General features: G+C 36.4%; 3 protein-coding genes across 6 annotated transcripts; 2 read left to right on the forward strand and 1 right to left on the reverse strand.

Moving 5' to 3' along the window:
• The first annotated feature begins 1,632 nt into the window (after positions 1–1,632).
• LOC100251665 (NEDD8-activating enzyme E1 regulatory subunit AXR1) lies at positions 1,633–16,602 on the forward strand. 3 transcript variants are annotated; one of them, XM_002267379.5, is made up of 15 exons: positions 1,633–1,766; positions 8,474–8,646; positions 8,718–8,881; positions 9,604–9,714; positions 9,882–9,961; positions 10,154–10,304; positions 10,391–10,484; positions 11,241–11,329; positions 12,515–12,588; positions 12,698–12,860; positions 14,592–14,677; positions 15,065–15,148; positions 15,256–15,436; positions 16,058–16,177; positions 16,273–16,602. In XM_002267379.5, exons 1-14 carry the CDS (start codon positions 1,729–1,731, stop codon positions 16,139–16,141), a joined length of 1,572 nt encoding a protein of 523 aa, XP_002267415.1. In that variant the 5' UTR covers positions 1,633–1,728; the 3' UTR covers positions 16,142–16,177; positions 16,273–16,602. The 3 variants fall into 3 exon arrangements, with proteins under 3 accessions (XP_002267415.1, XP_010657199.1, XP_059597075.1); XM_010658897.3 differs by having other exon boundaries at positions 16,058–16,173; XM_059741092.1 differs by lacking the exon at positions 1,633–1,766 and adding an exon at positions 1,784–1,861 and having other exon boundaries at positions 16,058–16,173.
• Positions 16,603–17,126: 524 nt separating this feature from the next.
• Positions 17,127–25,015, reverse strand: LOC100261955 (protein RRP6-like 3). Of its 2 annotated transcripts, none has more exons than XM_010658898.3 (12): positions 24,703–25,015; positions 24,360–24,601; positions 24,165–24,263; positions 23,842–23,925; positions 23,647–23,733; positions 23,440–23,560; positions 21,058–21,245; positions 20,911–20,955; positions 19,815–20,326; positions 19,228–19,726; positions 18,205–18,839; positions 17,127–17,444 (listed from the first exon to the last, which is right to left on the reverse strand). In XM_010658898.3, exons 1-12 carry the CDS (start codon positions 24,923–24,925, stop codon positions 17,372–17,374), a joined length of 2,808 nt encoding a protein of 935 aa, XP_010657200.1. In that variant the 5' UTR covers positions 24,926–25,015; the 3' UTR covers positions 17,127–17,371. The 2 variants fall into 2 exon arrangements, with proteins under 2 accessions (XP_010657200.1, XP_010657201.1); XM_010658899.3 differs by having other exon boundaries at positions 17,127–17,473.
• A 133-nt stretch (positions 25,016–25,148) lies between these two features.
• On the forward strand, positions 25,149–26,779 carry LOC100256858 (probable protein S-acyltransferase 6). Its single transcript, XM_002268687.4, has 5 exons — positions 25,149–25,535; positions 25,647–25,814; positions 25,907–26,155; positions 26,231–26,464; positions 26,561–26,779. The coding sequence occupies exons 1-5, from the start codon at positions 25,248–25,250 to the stop codon at positions 26,699–26,701; spliced, it is 1,080 nt and encodes a 359-aa protein (XP_002268723.1). The 5' UTR covers positions 25,149–25,247; the 3' UTR covers positions 26,702–26,779.
• Positions 26,780–27,963: the final 1,184 nt, after the last annotated feature.

The following is a 27,963-nucleotide window of genomic DNA, read 5'->3' on the forward strand; positions in this document are numbered from 1 at the left end:
AAAATGTTAAAAACATTTCACAAAATCAATGTTAAACGTATTTTTAGTATTTGAATGTAAATTAAAAAAAAAAAACCAAAAAAAGTTGGTTTTTAAAACAATTATTTAAATGGGTTGCTTGGGATAGACGCCTATATCCCGTTCTCATCCTACTTATATAATTATTTTGAGATTGAAGAGAGGAAAGACAATTTTAAGAGAAGAGGGTTAAGGGATTTGCAAATTGGAAAATGGGTTGTGGTTTAAGGGAAAAAGAAATGGAGAGAAGAGGAGTGTTTGCTATCGAGGGAAACTTTAAAATAAATGTTGAAACATCTATTTATTTAAATAATAAATTGGTAAATTTACATCTAAGGTAAGTTGAGGCGAGTTAGTACAAAATTCATACCCATCCTAAACCCAAGTTTTGAATAAGTCCCCATACCTGTCCCATTTTGTATTAATATGTTTCCATACTCAATACGGGTGGGATAGAGCGAGTAACCCGTTTGAACCAAGAAACTGATATCCCTATTCATGTTCATATTAGAGATATCATATAAAAGGAGAATATGTCCATTGATCAAAATGCAAATCAAATTGAATGAAATTATATCTTTTCTTTTTTACTCTCAAAATTCTATAAAACCTTTAGCACAAAGCTAGAATGACATGCCTATAAACTTATCGGGGGTTTGCACTTTGGAAAACAAAGCAAGGTAAAAATAAAATATTTTATTTATTTATAAATTCATACATTTACATGTGAATCAATCTTTATTGTCAATAATGCCTTTCATGTATATGCCCCAAAATTATCATAACAATTTGGAAAAGGATGGAAGAGTTTCCATTGCAAAAAAATTATTTTGATTCAAGTGTTTATTTGAATATATTTCATAGTTTTTGTTTTTAAAAACAAAAAATGATAATCTCTTATATATAAAACCTAAAAACTCTTAAAATAAAATATGATTAAAAAATTGAAATATTAAAAAAAATTTACTAGCAAAATTTTGAAAGTAAATTTTTGAAGAGATATGGTAAGTCTATATATATATATATATATTATATATAAAATTTTTGAAAATTTTATTTTTAAAAAGAAAAATAAGAAATGGTATTCAAATTAGGTACTATCTTTGATTTAAAAGTACAAAAATTTGAATTAATTTTAATGATTCAAAATGACAAAAGAATGGGGCAGCAGCAGAGTGGTTGAAGATTAGGTTGGTCACCAGTTGACTTCCTTTAAATGCACATTTTTTCAAAAAAAAATTGTAAAATAGAAATCTAAATTTATAAAATTCAAACTTAATACATTTAACTAAAAATAATTAGGATTTTACACATTTAAAAATAAAATAAAATAAGCATCCAAATGATCTTCGAATTAGATATTATCTTTGATTTGAAAGGGCGAGAATTTGAATTAATTTAAAAAAATTATTTTATTATTTTATTTTTTTAAATGTGTATACTAAGCACACTTTTCCCTTGTTTTAAAGAGTCCTAATACCGATTTCTTATTGTCCCAACTCCAAGGGGCCGACAAACATTCGAGAGGCAACCCGATAGCTCTATCGGGCCCAATTCAAGTTGTCCAGGGCCCAAATCCAGGCCCATTCCTTGTCTTCATCCAAAAGTAGCCTTGGCAAAATACATCACTTCCCCAAAATCACACTCAGCGTAGCAAACAAGCGAACCAGAGAAGAGAAGGAAGCCATTTTTCTCTGCACACAAACAAAAATGGCGGAACCCAAAACGAAATATGATCGTCAGCTCAGGTACTCTGACAATGAACTATTTTCCCTCCAATATTTCCGCAGTTTCCGTTTTTGCCATCTCCTTACCCTAACTCTCTACTCCAAACTCGTGGCAGGTATGTATGTATGTATTATGTATGGATGCATGTTGTATGTATGGACATGTAGGTTTTTTGTGTTTGCGTATGTGGAGAACTTCGATAATTTCTTGGACTGAAGAGAGCTCAGAGCTCAGAACTATGAGTAACTGATTTTGTTACTGTAGCATTATTAGGTTTTATTTAGCCTCTGTTGAGTTCGATGGAAAATAATTCCGCGGGAGAAAAATAAAATGATTCCTTCTGGCCAATCTCCAAGATAAACTATCCGGTGAATTGGTGATGTGTTACAAACTTAAATGAAATGCGACATAAGAAGAAGAAGAGAGGCGGATGGAGAGAGAATAGGCAATCTTATTGATGACAATATGGAAGAGAGCAGAGCAGAGAGGAGGTGAGCAATTCACACAATTTCCACACAACCCTGACCCTTCATCCCTCTCACACTCATATACTATCTCTATAACAAATTGCAACAACTTCTCTAACAAACTCCCGAGAATATCGCTAAGCCGCTTCTCATCAATCGCACCGCATCACTAACATGGTTCTCCTCACGGTGTCGTTTACCAGCTGTTCGCATCAATACTCCCTTCTAAGAAACTTCCTTGTCCTCAAGGAAGAAAGCAGGAAACCTCCTCTTCAGATCATCTGCAAATTCCCAAGACGCATCAGCTGGTGATTTATCAACCCAATGTATCAGTAATTGAACAGCTGGGACATTGTGTCTTTTGACTAAACGACGGTCCAGAATAGCTTGTGGGAGCAAGGTGGTGCTGGTATTAGAGATAGGTAAAGATGAGCAAGCTTGAATTGATGCATGAGCTGGCTTGAGAAGGGACACGTGGAATACGTTGTGTATTTGAGCATCAGGAGGCAACTGGAGCTGATAAGCCACTGTTCCAATTCTGTCTATCACCTTAAACGGGCCATAATAGCGGGGTTGGAGTTTGGGACCTCCTGAATGCATACTGACTTGCTTATAAGCCTGGAGTTTTAGTAACACCATATCTCCAATGTTGAATTCTCTGTCAAACCTGTTCTTATCGGCTTGAATTTTCATCCTCTGCTGTGCCTTGGAGAGATGGTGTTTAAGCAGTTGCAGCCAACTCTCTCTTTCATTTAACACTCTATCAACAGCTTCAACATTTGAGTCCTTTGGAAAATAGGGAATTTGTAGCGGAGGGGCATAACCATACAAAGCTTCAAACGGTGACATCTTTAAAGAGGAATGGTATGAAGTATTATACCAAAACTCTGCTAATGAGATCCAGTTTGCCCATTGGCTTGGGTTATCGCCTGCCATGCACCGAAGATAGGTTTCAATACACCTATTCACCACTTCTGTTTGACCGTCCGTTTGAGGGTGGTACGCAGTAGATAGCTGCAATGAGACGCCCTGTAATTTGAAAAATTCCTGCCAAAAAACACTGGTGAAAATAGGGTCTCTGTCACATGTGATGGAGTGAGGAAGACCATGAAGTTTATATACACTGTCAAGGAACACTTGGGCAACCATCTTGGCTGTATATGGGTGTGGTAGCAGCATAAAGTGACCATACTTGGTAAGCCTGTCCACAACAACAAAAATTGCCGTTTTACCATTAGATTTGGGGAGGCCTTCGATGAAGTCCATTGTGATGTCTGTGAAGACTCCCTCTGGAACAGGCAATGGTTGCAGTAAGCCAGAATAAGGTTTATTTTCTGGTTTGAAGCGCTGACATACAGAGCAATTTCTCACATATTCTCGGACAAACTTCCTCAAGCCCTTCCAATAAACTACTGCAGATATTCGCTTTGTAGTCACATACACGCCAGAATGGCCTCCAGTTGGCGAATCATGAAAGCTGTTTAAGATCTCTCGTCGCAGTTGTTCATTGACTCCAACTACCAATTTCCCCTTTCTCCGAAGTTCCTCTCCTCGCCAAGAATATTTAGGATAAGCAGAGGGGTCTGCTTCCTTAGCCTTAATGATCTTCTGTAATTCAAGATCTACACCCCAAGATTCTTTGATCAAGTCATACAACTGAGTGTTTAAAATTGTTGTAGATAGAACAAACAACTCTGCTGGTTGGATTCTAGACAAAGCATCCGCAGCAACATTCTCTTTTCCTTGCTTATAGCGAATTTCGTAATTGTATTGCATAAGCTTGGCAACCCAAGCTTGCTGAGTAGGTGTAGTTACTCGCTGTTCAAGAAGATATTTCAGACTCTGGTGGTCTGTTTTGATTACAAAATGGCGATCTACCAGATATGACTCCCACTTTTTGATGGCCATAAGAATAGCCAACATCTCTTTTTCATAAGTGGATAAGGTTTGAAACCTGTCAGATAAGGCCTTGCTGATGTATGCAATGGGATGTCCTTCTTGCATTAGGACTGCTCCAATACCCTGACCAGAAGCATCTGTTTCTATTATGAACTCCTTTGAAAAATTTGGCAGGGCAAGCACTGGTGCGGTTATCATCGCCTGTTTCAAAGCCATGAAAGCTTGATTACTTCCCTCTGTCCAGTGAAAAGCGTCCTTTTTAAGCAGATCTGTCAGTGGCTTTGCAATTTTTCCATAATCCTTTACAAACCGCCTATAGTACCCCGTGAGGCCTAGAAAGCCACGAAGTTGCTTAAGTGTAATGGGAGTAGGCCAATCTCTAACAGCAGCAACTTTTTGAGGATCAGTATAAACTCCCCCGCTGGAAATCACATGGCCCAGATACTCAATACTAGAGTGGCCAAAGAAACATTTGGTGCTCTTGGCATAAAGCAAATTCTCCCGTAAGACCTGCAAGGCAATACTCAAATGATGTATGTGGTCAGAGAAGCTTCTGCTGTATATTAAAATGTCATCAAAAAACACTAGAATGAACTTCCGAAGATAGGGTTGGAAGATATTGTTCATAAGGCTCTGGAAGGTGGATGGAGCATTCGTGAGGCCAAAAGGCATCACCAAAAATTCGTAGTGGCCCTCATGTGTCTTGAAGGCAGTTTTTGGCACATCAGGTTCATGCATTCTGATTTGCCAATAGCCAGAGCGTAGGTCAATTTTGGAGAAAATTGTTGAACCTCTCAATTCTTCAAGAAGTTCTTCAATAACAGGTATTGGAAATTTGTCCTTGACAGTAACTTGGTTCAAAGCTCTGTAGTCAACACATAATCTCCACGATCCATCCTTCTTTTTTACTAGAACCACCGGACTTGCGTAAGGGCTCCTGCTTTGTCTAATTACTCCTGCATGTAACATTTCACCAATCAGTTTCTCAATAGCATCTTTCTGCACTGCAGCATACCTGTAAGGTCTGCAATTAATTGGTCCCGCTTCATCCTTTAAATCAATCTGATGATCATAATCCCGGACCGGGGGTAATCCTGTGGGCTCTTCAAAGACGTCCGCAAAAGCCTGCAACATTTTTTGCAACTCCTCCTGCTGTTGCGGGGTGAGAGTTTCCTCTAAATGAGTGTTTTCAGCCACCTGAATAGCCCAGAGAGTGGCATCTGAAAGGTCCTGTATTGCAAACAAGCCAGGCTGTTCTACCAAGCCTTTTAGCTTATCTGCCCAAGGTGACATCCTCTCCTGAAGCTTATTTTTGCCCTGCAAGAGATATGGTTTGCCATTTAATTCAAAACCCATCTGCAATGTATTAAAGTTCCACGAGATATCTCCCAGAGTGGCAAGCCATTGAGTTCCCAAGATAAGATCATAAGTCTCCAGAGGCAGAACATAAACCTCCGCAATAAATTCTTGCCCTTGCATTCTCCACCTGAAGTCTGAACATAGGGCTGTACAGTGAAGTTCTTGCCCATTTGCTACGGTCACCCTTATCCCTCTAGCCTTCTGCCAACAACAGTCAACCCTTTTTGCCACCTTAGAACTCAGGAAATTATGAGAGCTTCCTGAGTCTATTAGCACAAATAAGGAGCGCCCCTTGTAATTTCCATTCAAGGTCATAGTTTGTGAGTCTTCATTGCTCATAAGAGCATTAAGAGACAGCTGAATCTGTTCATCCTCCTCACCCAAACCTTCCATTTGTAAATTCTCTTCAGGCCCCTCACCATCTGTCTCCACCTGAATCTGCATAACATACAGTTGTTTCCTTTTACATTTATGGCCAGGAGTAAATTTCTCATCACACCAGAAACATAAACCCTTAGCCCGACGCTCGTCTAGGTCTCTGTTAGAGAAATTTCGATGGTTTCTAGTGGTGATTCCAGGATTGGTTTTAGGTATATTGGTTGATGGTGGTAAGGGTAGCAGTCCGGCATTTGTAGTTTTCGGGAAAGTGGTGTTACTGAGGTTGGTGGCATTTTGGGAAATAGAGGTGATTGGCGTGGCTTTGTGGTAATGGTTAGTGGTGGGTGAGTATAGGCTAGGTCCTTTGGAGACTGGTTTTGGTTTGTTCTGCAAAGCGGCTACTGCTATTTCTTGTAATCTGGCCAGAGAGTAAGCATCAGCAAGTGTTTGTGGTTTGAACATTCGAACGGGCATCTGGAGTTCATCAATCAAACCAGACAAGAAAAAACTTAAGGCGTGGGATTCTTTGATATCAGCTCTAGGATACAATTCATCAAATTCATCCATATAGCTCTGCAGTGAACCTGTTTGCCTTAAATTGCGCAGATCCGCAATCGGATCATCAAAAACATGTTGCCCAAATCTAGCATTCAAAGCAATGACATATTCAGACCAATCAAGGTAGGCTTCATTACCTCTCGTCTTAATATAACCCTGATGCCACTGGATCGCTTTTCCCTCTAAGTGAAGAGCTGCCAGGCGCACTCTAGCTTCCGGAGGAGTCCGATCGACTTCGAAGAAATACTCCACCCTAAGTAACCAACCATCTAATCCACCTCCATTAAACTTTGGAAAGTCCACCTTGGTCGAATGACCGAGTTGATTCTCCCACCTACGTTCTTCTCCCCTATTGGTCATCACCTCCTGGTTCTGAAGGCTCAAGCCTCCGATCAAACTTTTGAGATCAGCAAAAGATTTGACAGCTTTTTCTTCTGATTCGCGACGCCACAACTCCTGTTTCCTTTCGAACTCTTTCATCATCTCAAGCATTTCGCGTCTGACTTCCTGTGAACGAGTTGCTTCTGCCATCGTTCCTTCCACAGGCGAAGAAACGTCGGCTCTGATACCAACTGTTACAAACTTAAATGAAATGCGACATAAGAAGAAGAAGAGAGGCGGATGGAGAGAGAATAGGCAATCTTATTGATGACAATATGGAAGAGAGCAGAGCAGAGAGGAGGTGAGCAATTCACACAATTTCCACACAACCCTGACCCTTCATCCCTCTCACACTCATATACTATCTCTATAACAAATTGCAACAACTTCTCTAACAAACTCCCGAGAATATCGCTAAGCCGCTTCTCATCAATCGCACCGCATCACTAACATGGTTCTCCTCACGGTGTCGTTTACCAGCTGTTCGCATCATGATGCCTATTGGGCCTTATGTAATTTCGGGAAAGTTTTATGGAAATTATTTTCCTAGAAAACAAACGAATCCTGTAGCAACACATTAAGCCAAAATTTCCAAAAAAAAAAAAAAAAATGGTTCAAAGCTTGTTTCGGAGGCGGTATTAAATGGTAGTGTAGCTAGGATGCTAGTTCAATATGTTCTTGTAGCCTTAGGGATTTTGTTCAAGGTAGGGAACCTAATCAGATAACAACTTTCAAATGAGAGTTCGAGATTGAGAAAATTTGAAAAATGATTTGAGTTCCGAATTTGCTTGGTTGGATTGCTTCTCAAACAGACTCCATAGCATATTATGTAAATTGTCTTAAAAATGAGGGCCATTTATGTGATGCTTCTTTAAGGAGAAGAAAATCGACCAATTTGCCTGGCCCAAGTACATTTTAAATAAAAGATTATTTACCTACCAATTCAATTTGTATGGTACAACAGATGCTATGGATAGATACATTTTAATGAGGATATAAGGTTGCCAATCAGTATGAATAATTCTTTCTTTCAAATATTGTATGAATAGAAACATAAAAAACACTTCTTCTTTATTTATTTATTTATTTTTGACAAAATCACTTATTGTTTTTTTCTTTCTTTGGTAATATTTTTTGCTTTTTTTGCTTTAACATCATTGATTTTTTATTTATTTTTAGATGAAAAGAGTATCATTTGAAGAATGAATGGATAGATGATATGATTCTTTTTAAATGATAGATGTCTTTGACATCCAACTGTAACAATGAGTTGTTAGTCTTGTTTACAAGTTGCTTCATTGGCAAAGAACAGGAATGGGATATCAACTAACTGAATTGTTTCTTAGTAATTGCTTGAAATGCAAAATGCAGTTTGCAATTGGAAGGAAATTTTCTTGAACAATGTGATCAGTTAGACCTAATTTTCTTTCCCATATGATCGATGTTGGAAGTTAGTACTTTAAAATGTGTTTAGACTTCCTTTTTTTGTTTTTTTTTAATCATTAAATATTTTAAAGATATGCAATCAGTACTTTTCTTGCATTTAGTCACTTATAGACTGTTCAAGTACTTTCTATTGTTAAAAAAATGAGAATATCACAAGTGCATTTCTGGAGTTTGCTGTTTATGCATGTTTAAGATTGCAAATTTTTTGTTAAGGTCCAATTTTTTAATCTTAATTCCAGAATATGGGGTGAGCAAGGACAAGAAGCCCTCGAGAAAGCCTCTATATGTTTACTTAATTGTGGTCCTACCGGTTCTGAAACATTGAAAAATCTTGTTCTTGGTGGGATTGGAAGTATCACAGTAATTGATGGATCTAAAGTTGAACTTGGCGACCTTGGAAACAACTTTATGGGTATGCTTCTCTATTCTAGAATTTTACTTAATTTTAGTTTTGTGTCCTTATGTTACATATGATGTTGGTAGTGGATGAATCAAGCATTGGGCAATCAAAGGCAAAATGTGTCTGTGCATCTCTTCAAGAGCTAAATGATGCTGTTAAGGCCAAGTTTATAGAAGAGTATCCAGAGGCATTAATTGAGACAAACCCATCATTCTTTTCTCAGTTTACCTTGGTAATAGCCACTCAGGTATGGATGGATGGTGCCAATGTTTAACTACAATTTCTGCTTATCATTGTGGGTAATGGAAAATAATGCTACCAAAAATTTTTGTTTTATGTCCGTAACTGTCTTTTCTTTTCTATTAGGATTTAATCTCTTAGGGTATAGAACACGTATTGGTTAATTATGCTGTTCCTACCTTCCTGGCAAACAGTGTTGTGGAAAGAGAACATACTTAAAACCCAAGGTTGTTGGCATTGGTTCCTAATCCTTCAATAGGAAGATTCTTCTTTTCTGGTGACTTCAAATTGTTCTATTCCTATTCCTCTTCTTTGTGATGAACTGCTTTGCTCTCATTTGTGATGCATTATTAGTAGAATAATACCTAGAAGTTTTGGCAGTTCAGGGTTGGGCTGTCTTTTCAAAGGCATGGAACTTTATGGACAGGTTCTCATTTTTGGTGGTTTTTCTGGAAGATTTGTATGCATCCTGATCTCAGATTTTTATGTAGCTTTCTGAGCCAATTCCCATTTCCCACTACTTAGATTGCATGTGCTCATTATGCTCATGAATAATTAGAACAATAACAACAATTAATTTTATACATTTATCTAATTTAATATTTCTTTAATAATTTTGTGGCTTGATGTTTTTTATCCTATCCATAGAGTTCCTTAAATTTGTAACTGTTATCTCAGTTGTCTTTAACTGCAATATTTTTGATGGAGTTCCCATTATTGCACTTTCAGCTAGTGGAAGATTCAATGATAAAACTTGATAGAATCTGCAGGGAGGCAAATGTTATGTTGATATTTGCACGCTCCTATGGCCTTACTGGTTTTGTTCGCATCAGTTTGAAGGTAATTTGTTACAAGTTTATGGTCAAATTTTTTTTTTTCTATCTTTCCATTCTCAGAAGCATGTGTTAGATTGACAAATACTACCATTTAAGAGGGTACTGAGACTCAAGATTTTGTCAAAATTTGAAATCTGGAGACCTAATTTCACTTTTTCTTGTTTGTGGCAGGAACATGCTGTGATCGAGTCAAAGCCTGATCATTTCTTAGATGATCTCCGGTTAAATAACCCATGGCCTGAGCTCAGAGGGTAAGATTTTTTCTATCCATATTAATATTTTTTATTGACTCTGTCTGTGCATGTCTTCTTTTTGTATATTTATTATTATTACAGGTGTGTATTGAACTTGACATGTATTTGCACGACTCTAGCTTTCTATCTTGTACCCCAGAAAGTACCTGGAGTTTTATAGTAGAAATTCTGATTGTGTATCAACCATAGGTTTGCAGAGACCATCGATTTAAATGTGTCAGATCCTGTTGTCCATAAGCACACACCATATGTTGTTATTCTTGTCAAGATGGCTGAGCAGTGGACCAAAAGTCATGATGGCAAGCTTCCTTCAACCAGGGAAGAGAAAAAGGAATTCAAGGTTTCCACATCTAGTTCCATATGTTTCTGCTTTCTTGTTTTGTTGCCGTATAGTTATATGGTTTAGTTGACATCTTGAACATTTAGGACCTTCTCAAATCCAAGATGATTGCAATGGATGAAGATAACTATAAAGAAGCTATTGAGGCCTCATTCAAAGTTTTTGCCCCTCGTGGAATTAGTAAGTGTACTTTTCTTAAGCATGAGTAGTAGCTTTCTTTGGACAAGACTCTCTCTGGCACTTGCATCTTGAAATTGATACTGCATTTTACAATTTGATGAACTGAGGTTTAAAATTAACACACTCATCCAAGGTTCTATGGATGGTCATTTCTGTGCAATGGTCTGTCTAGTGGGTTCAGTAGTTCAACATGTCAAACCATGATCTAAAGTTAGCCAGGACTCTAAAGTTAAAACATTGGTGCAAGGCTCTAAAGATGTCTATACTTTTTAATAATTTATTTTACTTCTAGCCATTTCAAATCGTTCGGTATTTGGCTAAGCTAATTTTTGTCAGGACTGATCCTAAGTTCCCAAAATTTAGATAGAATATTGTCCTTTTCACTTTTAGTTCAATCCCTCTTGTAGTACAAAGGCAAATGTGCTGGCTATGATCCTTCTGAAACAATCTGTTTGTGCATATTTATGTTTGGTGAAGCCTTTGACATGATTTTTTTTATAAGATAAATTTCAAAGTTGAAATTCGATTACGTTGGATGCAAATAAGGGGCTTTTTTGTGCATCTTTATGTTGCAACAGACCTGGGTGATTGATTTTAACATTGGCTATCTTTCCAGTTTGCTATATCTAAATTGGTAAAATTTACACAAATGAAGGCTATTAGTGTTGTTTTGTGTGGAGCACCAAGTGAATGAAAACTGTCAATTATACTTGTAAGGCTTCATGTACAATTAATTTATCTTGTTTCCATTTCCAGGTTCAAATCTGCAACAGATAATCGATGATAGCCGTGCTGATGTTGATTCTAGCTCTTCAAATTTTTGGGTGATGGTGGCATCTTTAAAGGTTGGTGATTCCAGAGTGAGCTTGCATTTAGGATTTCCATAAGCAGTGAGATTCAGTCATTGTGATAATGGCTTATGTGTACACAACCAAGTTCCTATTAATTATTATATGAAATTTCTGGCGCTGGTATGTTCTAAAGCTTGTCATAATAATGTTTCTCAAATTAGTTCCTACTGGGATTGACAAGGCTCTGCTGCTAATTGAAAACCAAAAAGTGGGTCTGGCCTGCTAAATCTTGATGGCAGGCATTGTTTCTTGATCACTTTACTTTGCTTTGCTTTTTGTATCAATCATCTTCAATTACATATTTGTCTCTTCAACTCAGTTATTTGGTAGAGGTCCTTCAAAAGGTTGGGACGTTTGCATTATGCTCATTTTGTTTTTTCAATGGTCTGTCCTGATCATGTCATGTGTGGATCCCAAGGGGAACATTGTGTGGAAATTTATTGCTTCTGATTTAAAAAAACATTGTGTGGAATTGTTTCTCCTTATTGTGGTATTTGTGTTTCCTTTGCAAAGGAAACACTAGCTGGGTTTTGTGGTTTAGATGCTTTGTTAAGTTGCATGTTTTCTTATTTTCTTACTTATCAAAAAAAAAAAATGTTTGCTTATTTTCTTTTTGAAATCTCCCTTATAGATCAATTAAAGAGGTCAACATCTCTAATTTTTATAAAGCTTGGACCACCTTTGTTTTATATTCATAGGCTTCTTGTTTTTTATTTGCTTTAGAGGCTTTTGGTGTTAGTCTCCTTGGCACCTTTATTTTTTTTTTTTTTACTTTCACATTTTCTGCTGTTAACAAATTCTGTGTTATTCTTTTGCAAACTTATGAAGAGGATCCTAACTCCCAAATGTTCATTAACTTTTCTGTGTTTGTGGGCTAAATTTGCTTGCTCAAAATGTCTGAAAAACGTGATCCATTGATATCAAATTTTGGTTTCCAGACATCTCCTGGAAGGCACTCCTTCCAGGCTCCAGCCATCTATAAATTGGAATGCACACATTTTTCTAGCATTGACCATAAAACATTGATTAGCTATTAGTTTTTTTAAATATTCTAACCATCCTTGTTATTTTTTGATAGAATTTGCATCCATCCAGCTACATATTATCATCATCATCTACATTTCCTGACTCACATTTAACAAAGGGTATAATCATGGACATTCTTTCTTCACATTGCAGGAATTCATTGCGAATGAAGGTGGCGGGGAGGCACCCCTTGAAGGATCAATACCAGATATGACATCTTCAACCGAGTGAGTGACTCTTTTCTCAAGCATATGCTGCCACTTTTGTTTTGTAAAATGAAAAGAAAAAAAAAAAAAATCAATTGGTGATATGGCACCTTTATAAACTCTTTTGTAGGCATTATGTAAACTTGCAGAAAATCTACCAAGCTAAGGCTGAGGCTGATTTTCTTGTTATTGAGCAACGGGTTAGAAATATACTGAAGAAAATTGGGAGAGATCCAGATAGCATCTCAAAGGCAAACATAAAGAGCTTCAGTAAAAATGCAAGAAAACTAACGGTAAGTGTGTGTTTAATGATCACTTTGTTTTCAACTTTGAGAAGAAGTCTTAACATCAGACCGATCTTATACTTGGACCAACTTCATGTTGTGCTAACCTGAAAAGAAAAACTGTTCTATGTCCCTTGCCCTCAAATTTTGAAAAATCCCTGATGCAACCAACAATATCTTCCTGCATTGTTCTGGCAGATAGGATAGTTTTTGATAATGAGGTCCTGGTGGTTCAAAGATTGAAAAATTCCTTTATTTGTAATCTCTTTTCTTGGGCTAAATCTTCTATAGTTGTAGGCCCGTTAACTTTGTTTAACTTTGTGGATTGGTTGAGTTCTTGTTGAGGGCCGGTGAGGGTTTTTCCCTTTTGTTTTTCTGTTTTTTAGGCGACAATTATATACTCCCTGTATGCTCTGGGTCGCCTTTCAAGCACCCTTTATCTAATTTATCCTTGTGTGTTTATCTATCAAAAAATAAAAAAAAAATCTTCCTGCATTGTTCTGGCAAACTGCCTGTTCATTGTTGGTGCCATTTTACAATTCCCAACAAATTTCATAATTTGCACATTTTACATAGGAAACTATTTGATAATTCTGAGATGTCTTTCCCTGAAGAACCCCAGTTAGGAATTTCTTGTCAACTCTGTTGGTCATGCACCTTTTCACCTAATCCTTTTCCTAGCACCATAATTTCATGCCTGGTATGCCGTAAATATTCATGTAATTTTTTTATGAACACTGTTCTTTTGTTTTTGATAGGCAAAATGATGTTAATATAAATACATCAAAGAGGGGGTGGACCCTGGTATATAGGGAATGTGCAAGGAGCCACCACCAAAATAAAACAAGAGCCTAGTACAACAAATTAGTCCAGTGTTAAAGTATCAACAATGGATGTTCTTCCTTGTTAGCTAATAGAAAAGAGACATTAGCTAAAGCTTTTTTAAGTCTTACTGCCTGTAATTCCATCGCTTCTAAAAAGCTCCTGTTTTGTTCCTTCAAAACATCAAAACAAGCTTAACAACATCAAATTCTAAACTTTCATCTGTCCCTTCCCAACAACATTGCTCTGCCAACCTTCTAGAGCTTCCCTTGCTGAAAGAGACATCGTCCATAATATGCAAAACCCCCACAAAGATCTTGCCATCTCATGATGCAGGAGAATAACAGTATCCTTTCCATCATGCCTTAACAGCACCAGTTTACCATAGTCCTTCCACTTTGCATCAGTTGGTCAATGGTGAGAATGTTTTCCCACATGGATTCCTGACTGGAAACAGTTTACCTTTTAGGACTCTAGAGCACCAAACTAAACAAAACAGGAAGAAGAGGAAAGCCTATGAGACACCAATGGGAAAGATTTGATCAAGAACTCCCTCTTTCTAGACACCTTCCACCAGAGTGAATCCTCTTTCTGCTCACTGTTTTTTTAAGCTGTTGAGTCTAATTATCCATCTGCAAGTATGTCTTCTGTTGCTGAACTAACTGTAGTCCTTATGATTTTTTCAAATATTGAACAAAATGTAGGCATAACATTGTGCATTAGCCTGTTAATTATCCCAATTATAGAACTGGATAGGCATTGCTCTATCAATCAGGCTTCAACTAACCATCCGCGTACAAACTTATAGCTGGAAAATAGGAATATTGCACTTTAGCTCTCCAAAAGGATTATGTAGATAGAGTTTAGATTATCTTCAAAAGGTTTCTTCTCATAAGACAGCATTTCTTTATTTTATAGGTATGCCGGTATCGGCTCCTTGAGGAAGAGTTCAATTCTCCAATCCAACCAGAGTTGCAAAAGTATTTGACAGATGAGGATTACAGGTGAGGTCAAAGTTATTTTTTCTGCCGTCAGATGGTAATGTAAGTATGCATTTTTATCTCAATAGCTTTATAATCCCATGTTCAAATGGGTTTGAGATCTTCCAGGAAGTCCCTTGTGGATGAACACAACATCTCCCATCTTTCATCTCTCTCTCTCCCCCTGTTGGTGGATGGGGTTTGTGGTTTTCTTTCACTTATGTAGAAATCGGAAGAAAATATGAGATATTCAATATTTTGTAGCCCTGTCAGCATAGATCGTGTTATTTCTTGATTCCTTGATTCTTCATAGCACTTTACTTGGGGAAGTTGGTTCCTCCGCGACTCTGACTCTGAGCTTGACATGAACTTGAATTATAGCCTTCAGTTTTCTTTCTATATTTCTTGCAGTGTTGCTGTGGGGTTTTATATTCTGCTTCGAGCTGTCGACAGGTTTGCTGCTAACTATAACAGTTTCCCTGGGCAATTTGATGGGTGAGACCTAATACTATCACAGATGACCAGTTCTTGTTCTTGAAAATCTTTTACCTAGTCCTCATGAAACCGTACTCCATGAGTTAACTTCTTGATAATTGCTGCAGTGGGATGGATGAGGACATATCGAGATTGAAGACTACAGCTGTTAGTCTACTTAGTGATTTAGGTTGCAATGGCTCCACCTTGACAGAGGACCTTATCAATGAAATGTGCAGATTTGGTGCTGCAGAGCTCCATGCAGTTGCTGCCTTCATCGGGGGAATTGCATCTCAGGAAGTGATCAAGGTTTTGTATTCTTGGCTGTGATTTGGCTAAAGTTCACGTGCAAGTTTGTGTTACTTGTCATTTTGGTAGTTGAAGATGAAACAGTAGAGCCTGTTTGGCAACATTTTCAAAAGCAGTCCTCCAAAAATAATTTTTGAAAACCGTTCTTAAAAACAGTTTTCAACTATCTTCACCAACAAAATTCTATTTGGGAATGCAAATATGAAAAATGGCTTTTTTTTCTCAATCTCCTTTAAGGTACTGTGTACAATACAAAATTCCCAAATTATTCTTCATATTTTCTATTTTTTTGTCAGAATAGTTTACAAAAACACTTGAAAACAATTCAAATTTGTATATAACAAAAAATATTTTTAGAACAAATACTCAAAAAACTGTTTTTAAGGCAAAAATTTGTCAAACATGTTTTTTAAGTTACAAAACTATTTTTAAGAACAATTCTCAAACAGGCCATTGGTGTCCTACCAAAAATGGAAATAAAAAATTAATCATTCAGTGATGTTCATAATCAGCCATATCTTCAGTTGCTTGAAAAGATGACCACTGGAATTTTGTCATCATGAGTAATTCTTCATTGTCGTTTTGAAACTCTTAAGGTCTCACTTCTGGTTTTTCCTACAGCTCATTACAAAACAATTTGTCCCCATGTCTGGGACTTTTATCTTCAATGGCATCGATCACAAGTCTCAGTTGTTGTCACTATAATGGGGTTTAAAGCTGGAAGTGCTTCAAAAGCGGTTGGTATACACTCATCTCCATTTGATCATAAATACCTTGCAATTGTACTCTATTGATTGTTGATGCTCAAGATTCACCTATATGGTTTTGGTTTGCAGTTTTAAGAGTCGTGATGGCATGATGTTACTGGCACAGCTTTGTGAACGGCAGCATTCTCTACATCAATGAGAGGTGGTCTACGCCCAGGTAGTCTGGTAGAGCTCCTGTGATATCTACCTTATTGTACCTGTTCCTTTGATAAAAGAAAGGAAAAACATGGAAAAAGAAACCAATGAGAGTGGGAGAAAAGAAACGATCCATGCTGTTTTTAGACAGATCTAATCTTCTAGTGATCTCCAGAAAGAGAAAAACAATGAATTGGTTTCACATTTTTCTGCTGAGGATATAAAGCAGTTACATACAACTATTCCGACCCCTTTTTTAGCTTCTTTTGGGTTTGTTCTCAGTTGGGCATCTTTTCTGTGAAAGTCATGGCACCAAAAATGAATATAGAAACTCCATAACCCGCGAATATGGCTGTTGCCTTGGATTTGCAATCAAAGCAAACAGCATTCGTGGCAACTGCTGATGCTAATGGTTCTTTGGTACCTGCAGCTAATGATTCTGATTTTCCCTGTCTGTGATGAGCTGAGTTCCTTGTGTGTCGTCTGCAGAAAAAAAATGAATTTATTTATCCTTTGCTCCATCTCGCCCTTCAAAGCATCAGTCTAACTAATGGTGCTTTATCAGAAATTAGGCTAATTTGTCAGCAGCTTAGAGCCGAATTTCTGATACAATGGTTGATTTGGTTGGTTCAATATCACAACTGGGCCGAGAAACAGTGAATGAGCCCAATGATAAACCATAGAGGCGGATATCCATCCCTCAGCACCAACTTTATGTTATCCGTTAGGATTTCAGGCTGATTGCACATAAGCATAAACCATTCTTCATGGGGCTTGTCAAGAGAGGATACTGTCTGAATGTGAGAAATGCCCATTCAGATTAGTCTGATATTCATCACAAATAATCAAACAATGTCTTCTCAGAGAATGTAAAAGAATGTTGGGAATAAAATAACGTTACAACAACATGGGAGCTTTAGAATGAGAACCTCCTGTTTACTGAAGAAAGAAGCAAACAAATCTGTGATACTAAGTGATAAATACTACGCAATGCAAGCATATTCTGTATTTTCCAGAACCCTGAATGTGTTCTCTAACCATTAGCAGGAGCAAAAGCTTTCTTGTCTGGATTATATACGCTGAACTCACCAAAGTCCCTTCTTCCGCTGACAAAAATAGTGCTCAATGTCAAATCCTTGGAACAAATGAACAAAGATTCAGTCGCTAGAACATAACTTCAACATTTCATATAGAACAAAACAGAAGAATCTAAAAAAAAGGAGTACAGGACAGTCATTTTCTGGTAAAAAGATTGAAGAAACCACCGGAAGTACAGTTCATTGCCTTCTACAAAATTATGCCTTGTATGCACGTGCAAAACTTTTTACTATTTCATGGAATTTGTGATTCTAGAAACAACATATAATTCTCAATCAACTTGTGTAACAATTTCCATGTTACCCACAACTCCCTTGTTAAAGAGAGACATAAATTGCGGACCCAAATCCTACAAGTTTTTAGAAAAATTGGTTGTTTAACATGACATCCTGCCTTGTTTGGAAGGAGATCATGTGTTTAAATCAAACTGCATGATGTTTGTATCCCCAGTTTATTAAGTTCATGTGTAAGCCCAAAAGAGGCTAACCATGGGCTTGTGTGTCTCTCTACATGCGGGCATTGGGTCACACATAAGGATGTTAAAAGAATATGATATACATTGTAGACCTAAATCCTACAAGCTTAAGCTTTAAGGAAAATTGATTGTCTAACATCCCCACATTTCTTGGTTTTTGGGAACTAAACCAATTTTTTGAGTATTAGTAGTACATCTTTTAATTTTTATACTACGCAATTCTTTCAGTAACTACATATTTCATACTATCATATAATTTAGTTATTGGAAATGACAATGATGAAGCAGCATACCTGTGCATTACATCCCAGCCAGCAGGTAGGAAACGAGGGTGAATAGCTTCTACAAAAGTTTGTCTCCACCTCTGGCAAAATTGACGAATCCCATCCTCCCCATATTCCTTTAGTAGATGATCCACAACTTCTTTCCCATGTGGTCCATGTCCTAATAGTGATAACTTCGGGTTATGTTTAGGTGAGGCATTTCCATTAGATTTAGGATAAAATAAGTCTAATGTTCCCTCTGACTGACTTCTACTTTCACAATTATCAGTATCCATCACACACATATCTTTCATCTCGGACGTTTCACTTCTATCAGAGCTTAAATTGTTGCTATCACTAGCCAAGACTTCCATAGTAATCTCCAAGTCATTTCCATTTTCTTGTTTACCACATGCTTCCCCTTTAGTTGTGTTTAAACCACCTTCACCATCAACTTTTAATGCATTATCAATGGGAGATGTGCCCATGCTTCTGGCATTACTTTCCTGCTCCTTATTTGGAAAACCAGCCCCTTTAGAATGTTTAAGAGACATCCCTTTCTTCCTCTCAAGTCTTTTTCTCTCATGAGGACTCATGCCAACTAGTAAAGCTTTTTCCAAATCTTCCTCTGTTATTTCCCTTCCTCCATAATATTTCATAACAGTCTGCAAAGATGGTAAAAAAATCAACATCATCCAGAGAGAAGCTCTGAAAGTTCATAAATTTAACTTCTTTAAAAAGACTGAGAAACAAATAATCTATAGTTATGCAAAGGAGAATTCAATGGTAGTGGATTTGCTACTAGCATGCTGATTCACTCTCTTAATAAATTCAGAGTCAAATAAATCACTACAACCAGTTTATGAACTAAATAAGTGGAAAGAAACAAATAAATCCAGTTTTTCATAATCATCCAAACAGTGGAGTTTTAATCCACTTCTTCAATTTTAATGCAATGTGTTATATTTGAAGTTATTATCCAACTGTAGAATATTATTGTGATGATATTATAAACTTTGAAAAGAATCAAGCGTTAAACAATTGTGTTCACACCTGCCTGAGTTCTTCACAGCGCTTAGATGGCATTCTTGGACCATGGCGCAAGAGGGCCATAGCTGCTGTTCGCAACTGTAAAGGTGAGACACCTGCTTCCACAGTGTTCACCTCAGAGGTGGATAATTGAGATGCAACTTGGGCTTCTCTTGAATCAACTACTTTTTGAACAAACAGAGGAATTCCAAACTCTGCAGCAATCTTTTTCTTATACTTTTCGGCAGCAGAATGAGCAACTTCATGACAGTCCACACAAAGTAGGACAATATCATGAGAACGATGGCTTTTCAAATGCTCAGGAAAATGCATTCTGTAACATGAGGGTATTATACGGTAGCGTAAATAGTGATTCCTTTCACCACAGCCAACACATATATTTTTCTTACTTTGCACATAGAAGTCATTATCTTCATCTTCTGGACGACCTTTGGGTTCAAAAAGAAGCATTATGGCAAGTGGGTTGTCATCAACAAGTTTTGCAAGGCCTCGACGAACATACCTGCAATAAGTGGATTGTGATGTAAATCAAGCATGCCAAATACAACACATTTGCAACTTATACAAAGGTGAAATACAAGTTTACTGACCATTCAAGCTTTCTGCGATCACAATAACAAAGCAATCGACCATCACTTGCAAAAATCCTACAGTTATGATAAACTGGTGATTTGCAGGAAAATTTTTTAACAAACAGCTCTCGAGAAGCCTTCTGACCAACTTGCTTTGAATTTTTAATTCCATTTTGCTTGGAAACCAATCTATTTGTCAGTTTCAAGTTGGTTTTAGACAATATAGCATAATTAAAAACAGACAATGGGCAACTCCCATCAGGACCAAGATGCTTCTGCAGAATCTCAAGAAAAACATCATCCAGTTTGCCCATCTTGTCTTGGAACAAATAATTAAAATCTTCCAAATGACTGCAAACCACAGGGGATGGAGATGGGAGGATAGAAGAGGAACTCAACGAATCTACATTTAGATCAGCTTGAGATATGAGGGTGCATATTTCTTTTTGAGTTGTTGGAACTTTATCTGCAAGAGCAATAATAGCCTGATCTGACAATACATATCGCAAGCTCTCATCATGAACACGGGCCTGAAAGTAAGATATGGAAACTACAAGCAGTTAGCAGAGTTTTAAAAGCACCCTTATTAAATATCAAGAAATGGCTTAGAAAGCTCCTCTGGGCTTTTCTCATTGTTTCTGCTGACTTAAAAGATTCCATTCTGAGGATTTAAAAAAGAAACATTTATTTTTGGCTGTCAAAGAAGAAAAAAGGCAGAGGAAAAAAATGAAGAAAAAAAGCAGAAAAAGAAGAAGCATTTGGATTCAATAGATTCCATGTACATGTCAACCAGGATTCTTCATACATACTAAGAATCCTTAATGAAAATACATGCAATTTAGAAGAAGAGAAACTTAAAAGTTTAAGAAGCCCTATCATTATTTTCTCTTTGTTTTTTTTTTTTTTTGTTTTTTTTAATATTGAATCCGCCATGAAAATATGTGCAAGTTATAAGAATAGAAACTTACTTTAAAAGTTTAAGAAGCCCTATTATCCAAAATTATTTCTGTGTTGTTCACTGCTGGAGTTTCCCATTTGATAAATAGAAATAATTATATTTCTCATGCAGTAATAAAGCTATTGGAAACTAGCTTTGGGATTAGTCATCACTAACCATTAAATCTCTCCAAGTGCATAGTCGTCTCACAAGATCCTGAAACTGAATTTAGAAAAAAAGAAAAAAACCACTGAAATATTTTATACATTTCATAACTGCTAGCTTCTTCTGATCGCTAAGAAACATCCATGGAAAGGGACACACCTGGAGGTCACAAGCTTTTGATGAAATACCTCCTTGGCCATTTAAATGACGGGAAATTATTGATGATGCAGCAGACTCTCCTGGTGATATTTCAATTTCTTTGATGTAGAGTTGCAAACAGACTGTGTTCGACCGCCGACTAGCCTCGAGAACAAAACGTAATTTGTCATCGGGGCAACATGAATTTTCTGATACATTAATATCTTTAGAATTTCAATATTGTGAAGAATATTAATAAGGTATTAAGGGTTTATCAGTTGGAAATTATGGGTAAGCACGGGATTATACCAAATCATCCAAGCACTAATTTTAATCTATGCAAACAGTATAACAAAAACTGGTTACAGTTTAATGAATGAACTTGTATGAAACAACTACCAGGCAGGTGAGGGAAGAAATCGTCTCCTTGATAAACAAATTCAACCTGGACCAGGATATTTTTTATGTGATCTCATTTACATGAATTCCAAGATTGACTACTTACACTTATAATCATATAGCAAAAATGGGGCAATAATCCAATAGCTGGCTCCTTCTCGGTTTCTTCTGATCTTTGGATGGGGGACATTGTCCCTTAGCAGTGTCTTTTTCACTCTTCACATTACTTTTCATCAAGTTGTGTAAGTAAAAATTATTAAGTTCCTAAAGAAAGGTGAAACATATGTACAGAAGAAATCCTTAAGAGCAGGAGCCATAATTTCAAAGGAAAATATATGAATAAAAATAAATACTAGAATCCCAACCATTTGGGAAAACACATTATGGGTTGATGATTGATCTATCAAAGTATGAAATTGTGTTGAAATCCACCAATGTTGATAATTAAAATCAAACAATCAGCACTTATTTTATAATTTAAAAAAAAAACTTTTTCTTCTGTTAGAAACTTCTTTCATGAAACATAGCATTGAATATTCTAAACCATTTGTGAGTGATTTAGGTAGATTGGCAATTCCAGGTAAAAAAATTCTTAAGTATACTCCCAGCTCAGGTCTTTTGAATCCATCCCTGGACTACTTGCTTAATTGAAATCAAGGTTGTTTGAAAGCTTTTAGAGGCAAAGGTAAGTGGTTGAGGGTGGATGAACATGAATGAATCAACCAGGTTTTCAAACTATGGTTGCCTTGATTATTTGCAATAGAAGTTAATTGGGATTCAATGGGTGACCCTTTTTTTGGCCAAGTATTTTTGTGCTCTGTTTTTAAGAGAAACATAGTTGTCATCATACACCACCCCATTGTGCTCCTCTTTCATTCCAAATTGAGAGTGTTTGTTTCCCAAGAAAATCAACCCTATTTTGAGTTATAAAACCGCTTCTCATTGGATTTTCTCACAAAATATACGCTGATTCAATTGGCTTATCTTTCCCATCTCTTATTGATATCTTTGTATTGGGGTAAAAAGTCATTTCCTTCTTGATTGGGCTTTCAATGAGTGGTTGAGATCAAGCTTGGTGTTGATTCCCTAGTGTGTTCTTGAAGAAGAAGGTGCATAGCTAAAGGTGGAAGGTACTATTCAAGTAGTTCAAGAGAAAATTTGTGGATTTGAGCTAGGTCAATCCTTATATTCAGTTGATTTTCTTCATAGTAGATGTTTTCACTCACTATTAAGCCTATGGTTTTTTTTATCTCTTCAGAGATTTTCTATATTAAATCTTGGTGTCATTGTCTCTTTCTCTTTATTTATTCATTTGTTTATTTCTATTAGTCTATCTTTGATAGTGAAATTTACACTGGTGTAATGAGTTGATTGGTTGAGGGTATGGGCTGAAATTTGATCATTTTACCCTACGAAAGTTATGATATAATTTCTGTTTTGGCTATTGAGTTAATGGATATTTGGATATGTGATTGGTGTAGTTGAAAATTTGTGTAAATCTTGATTGGGTTAATTCGTTTCCATGTGAATTGGATTGATTACTTATTGGGAGAGTGTTGGTGCATCCATTCATGCATGTGTTTTTGATTGTCTGTTGAAAAGATTGAAAAAGAAAAAAAAATCAGGGTAATGATTAGCCTCGGTTGGGAACCATCTCAAATTTGTAAAAACACCTATTCAACCCACCCATTCATAGCTGAGATTTGTCCACACCATTCTCCCATACAAAGTTTTTTCCAAATTGCAGAATGTTTGGTTAAAGCCAAAATTAAATTTTACTAAATTTTCAGAATGTCAAAACCAAAATTTTCCCATCAAAATCTCTCCTGAGAATGAGAAGGAAAATCCTGATGACTAGAATTATAATGATTAAAGATTTTGCTATAACGAAATGAACACAAATTTTCAGGGTCTTATCTGTTCATTCAGTGTCTCCACTTGCATGCAAATAAGACAATGATAAAGTGGCTTACAAGAAATAAGAATACAAGAGAGAAGGCATACCAGAATCATGTTGCCTGAGCTCAGCAATTAAACAATTTGCAATATACAACAGATAGTGTGCATCAGTCTGAGCATATTCTAGCATTTCTACTGACAGTGGACGTTGTCTCCAATCTTCACGCTACAATTCAGAAGAAGAATAATTAGCAAACTTTGGTCTGCCAAAAGCAAGGAGATGCACAACAGCAAGACAGTGTCGACCCAAACCTGTAACAATTTGTTTGTTGCTACTCCACAATACGTTTCAAGTAAGTAAGCAAGTGATTTTTGTGGTTTTGACAACACCTCACACGCCTGCCTCAGAATAGAATAACAATCAACTTGGTAGAAACTAGTCATTCAACACAATGGTAATGATAAGTAAGAAAATTCCAGTAGAAAATCAGTACACTGAAAAATCACCTTTGCAGTATCAAATAAGTTAACAACATATATATGGAAGTCTCTCTGCAGCCACAAAACATCATTATCAGCACCATGGAACACCTGCATCCGAAAATATTCTACCAACTATTACTGCATCACTAAAGTGATTAAAAAAATAAAACTCATCAATGTTATTAAGAAAGAGCTCTTGTCTTAGCAATCATTCAGCTAAGTTAAATTGAGTTTCCAGTTTCATACACTCCACTCTGCAGCAGCAAGGAATGTGTAACTCTGTCTTGTTAGGAACCAAACAGAAATCAGACAAAAGCTATGACCTTAATATGCAACACACAGATTACCTTGCAAATACTAGGATTAGCAAAGACGGGTTGAAGAACATCCAATGTATCATGCAGAGCAATTGTGTCTACCAAATAATCTTCATTCTGAGTAGAAATCTGCTCAAATCTCAAAACAAAAACAAAAATGAATACATCAGTAATGCAATATAAATGCACGCACTGGATAAAGAACGATTAGCTTATATACATTACCTGTATTAGAGCTGTAAACCCTAGAAATGACCGCAAGCTATGCTGTTCTGTATCAACAGCAAAAACCCTCTGTTTACTCAACACATCAGCAAGCTCCTTTAATTGCAACTCCGTCTCAACCCAAACATACGAATCACTTATTTTCAAATCCATACTTTCAGTACCAAAGCTGAATTCAATTTCAGCATTCTCTAATAAAGCTGAAATTTCCGCTTCATACGGATGCGAGTGCAATGAAGTTTCTGACAAAAAAACATGACAAATTACTTTTCCTACATATTCTCCGCAACCAAACAAAGTGCTAGGATATGCAAAACAAAATTAACTGAAAAAAAAAGCGTACCGCTATTGGATTCGCCAAGCTTCAAGTGCTTGAAGGCAGAGTAGGAGTTATCCGCTAAGACGAGCTTGAAGGAGTACTGAGGCTTCGGTTCAGTATGCAAATAGCATGAACTTTGAGTGCATTTTCGGTATCGGCGTTTTCGGTATTGTGCGGTGAAGAAGATCGAGAGAACAGCGAAGGAAGCTATTGCGACTACGATTTTGATCTTCTCTTTACTTTCCATTTTCTGTTATGGTCTGCTATCGTTTTTGTGTTTTAGTTTTTATGGCAGAACCGCCGAAAGGACCAAGACGGTGGTTTGGGGCGGCGGCTCATTCTAACGCGCGCATGGACGTACCAGGGTTATAGTCTGAAATTGGGCTGGGCCATGGGCCCAAATTGGGCCAGACCCAATTGGCTATACAATTTGTAACCGCTTTTCAGTTTTCAAAAGTTGGTTATACTGCATATTGATTTCCTTTTTCGTTTCGACACCTCTCAATTCTCCTTGCCGTTTCTCACCATCCAAACAGGAAAAATAAAAATTCCAGTACAAATGAGATGAAATGGCTTCAATGAATCCAGAACTGGAAGCAACTGGGGAAGATTCGAAAGCCAGAGAACCCAAACCCGAATTTGAGTCTTCAAACACCTTCACAAAATGTGGCTTGGAGAAGAAATGTGCAGCACCTGAAACAAAAGTGCCAGGAAAGTGCAGGAAAATTCTTGTTTGGATAAGGGAGAAACTATTTCTGATAAAAAAAGTTGTAGAGGATAAATGGGTACAACTACAGCACAGTTGCGGCCCCGATTCAGAAAGAACAAAGATTTACCAAATTTGGCCAGGGAAAAATGTACCTGCTTAGTAGTATTATTATTTTCTTGTAGTGACTTGATCAATTGTATTTTCTCGGAAAGCAGTTTCAGTAATCCGCCGGTAATTCTCTTTTCATGATGTTTTATAGGTATTTTTCTTCGGAGGGCGACTCATCTGTGGCCCAGATCCAAGAGGATTGCTCTTGACAACCAGTTCAATCATTCTTTCAAGTTGGATTTTCGCCGTCTACATTGGAGATGATTTGCCAAATCACTCCACTCTCATAATCACTTTCTCCCTGATTCTAACTTTAGTAGTCAGTACTTCAAATTGGTGTTTAATTAACGATATGACCCCAAAAAATAAGGGGTTTGAAGATGTTTTTCCAATGTGTATTTTTGTATGCAGGTTCTGGGAAACATGATCTTGGTCAGCACAATGGATCCAGGAATCATTCCCAGGAATGAGCAGGCTTGTGTGGAAGAAGTGGATACCACAAAGAAGTGCGTGAAGGTTAATGGGGTGGAGCTCAAACTCAAATACTGTCGAATTTGCAAGATTTTTAGGCCACCAAGGAGCTGTCACTGTGCTGTTTGCGACAACTGTGTCGAGAAATTCGATCATCACTGCCCATGGATCGGCCAGTGTGTTGGCCTGGTACACAATAATTCTTTTAAGCACATCAATTCAACCCTTTTATATATTGAAATTCAATATTGTTTTTCCTTCCAGCGAAACTATCGATTCTACCTCATGTTCATGGCTTCAGCCTTGTGTTTTTGCATCTACCTATTCGCCTTTTCTTGCCGGAGAATGCACCAAAAACTACAAGACAGTGGCATTGGGCTGCTGGGAGTGCTTAGAAACTGCCCTGAAACGCTGGCCTTGGCGTCGTTTCTCTTCGCAAGCATCGGGTTTTTGGGTGGCCTTCTCAGCTTTCACGTCTATCTCATCGCCATCAATCAGGTTAAATCTAGTCTCTGAATAACATTTCCAACACACTGATCATATGCTTGTATTTGTAACTTCAGTTTCGTTTCATTTCCTGTGGATGAAATGCAGACAGCGTATGAGAATTTCAGGCAGCGATACTCGGGCACCAGAATTAATCCATTCGATAAAGGATTATTAGGTAATATTAAAGAAGTTTTGTTTCCACCATTTCAATCTTCTCGAGTAGATTTTCGAGCTGAAGTGGTTTGATCTACATGTAAATGTGTAGATGTATGTGGTATACAGATTTGGAAGTAAATAATATTTTCATGGGATTTGTAATTGGCTTATAGTTTGATCAGAGTAGAATACTACTCATAATAGTAATTTTAAGAAAACATAGTACAACATAAAAAATGCTAGGATAAAAGTCTTTTCGTCTTTTGCTATATTTTGTTTAAGCCTATTTGACGATAATTTTAAAAAATGTTTTTAATTTTTTTAATACTTAAAAACCTAAGCAATGATTTTAAGAAACGTTTTTAGTCTTTCTAACACTTGAAAAATAAAAAGTTTCAAATGTTAAAAATGCTTCCTATAATCACTAACAAATACATTCTTAAAGCCCGATTGATAACAATTTTAGAAAACGCTTTTAATATTTTTAACACTTCAAATATTTTATCAATTAAATATTAAAAAGATTTGAAACGTTTTATAGAATCATTATTAAATACACTCTTAAAATAGTATTAGAAAAATTAGAAACATTTTTTATAAATTTCATCCACGAAATTTCATTTATAAAACGATTCAATAACATGGGTTGTGTTGTAACTTTGGGATGGTTGTTTTGGGTCAACACAAATTTGATATAATATTTAGACAAGTAATTTTGAAGAATTGTTAATTTTCTTACTTAGTGTTTAAGTTGGCTTAGCTTCCAACCCAAATTCAAGCCATCTTACTAGAATATGATTTAATATTTATAAATTTATATTATTATATATAATGATATTTTTTTTATATTTTTTAAATTACTTTTAAAAGAAAACTTTTAATTTTAATTATATTATATATTATTTTATTTTTTTAGAAAAAGGGGTAAATTTATTTATTTTCTTTTTTATTATCTTAAAATATTGTATTATTTCTTATTTAAAATTTAATACAAATGTCAAAATAATATAATTGAAAAAAAAATCCATAAGAAGTTAGTTGGACATCAAATGGGTAAATCTTGAATAAACCCATGAATATAAATATCAATATATTTTAATATTAAAGCTCTATTTGATTCAATAAATTATCCCAAAATTTTAATTTTAATTTTTTTTTTTTAAATGGCATGTTGAAATCACCATTTCAAGGCAAATGATATGCACACGTCTTTTAAAATAATGATTTTAAATAAAATCCCAAATAATCTGCATGTTGAGATCTGCTATATTTTTTCAAAGCCGCTAGTTTTAAGGTTTCACAAATATATTGGATGATGGGATTGTGGATGGGCTCATAGACAGATCGGTGGG

This window comes from Vitis vinifera, chromosome 12 (assembly GCF_030704535.1).
Source record: "Vitis vinifera cultivar Pinot Noir 40024 chromosome 12, ASM3070453v1".
Lineage (NCBI taxonomy): Eukaryota > Viridiplantae > Streptophyta > Magnoliopsida > Vitales > Vitaceae > Vitis > Vitis vinifera.

Bases quoted from the DNA above. Each gene is read 5' to 3' on its own strand.
- LOC100251665 (XM_002267379.5), top strand. From the start codon at position 1,729: ATGGCGGAACCCAAAACGAAATATGATCGTCAGCTCAG. The intron at 8,882-9,603 runs GTATGGATGGAT...TTGCACTTTCAG, and splicing joins CCTTGGTAATAGCCACTCAG to CTAGTGGAAGATTCAATGAT. The intron at 11,330-12,514 runs GTTGGTGATTCC...TTCACATTGCAG, and splicing joins TGATGGTGGCATCTTTAAAG to GAATTCATTGCGAATGAAGG.
- LOC100261955 (XM_010658898.3), bottom strand. From the start codon at position 24,925: ATGGAAAGTAAAGAGAAGATCAAAATCGTAGTCGCAATAGCTTCCTTC. The intron at 23,734-23,841 runs GTGATTTTTCAG...ATTCTGAGGCAG, and splicing joins ACTTATTTGATACTGCAAAG to GCGTGTGAGGTGTTGTCAAA. The intron at 17,445-18,204 runs GTATGCTGCTTC...TATTTTTGTCAG, and splicing joins GGCTGGGATGTAATGCACAG to CGGAAGAAGGGACTTTGGTG.
- LOC100256858 (XM_002268687.4), top strand. From the start codon at position 25,248: ATGGCTTCAATGAATCCAGAACTGGAAGCAACTGGGGAAGATTCGAAA. The intron at 25,536-25,646 runs GTACCTGCTTAG...GATGTTTTATAG, and splicing joins AAATTTGGCCAGGGAAAAAT to GTATTTTTCTTCGGAGGGCG. The intron at 25,815-25,906 runs GTCAGTACTTCA...TTTTGTATGCAG, and splicing joins CCCTGATTCTAACTTTAGTA to GTTCTGGGAAACATGATCTT.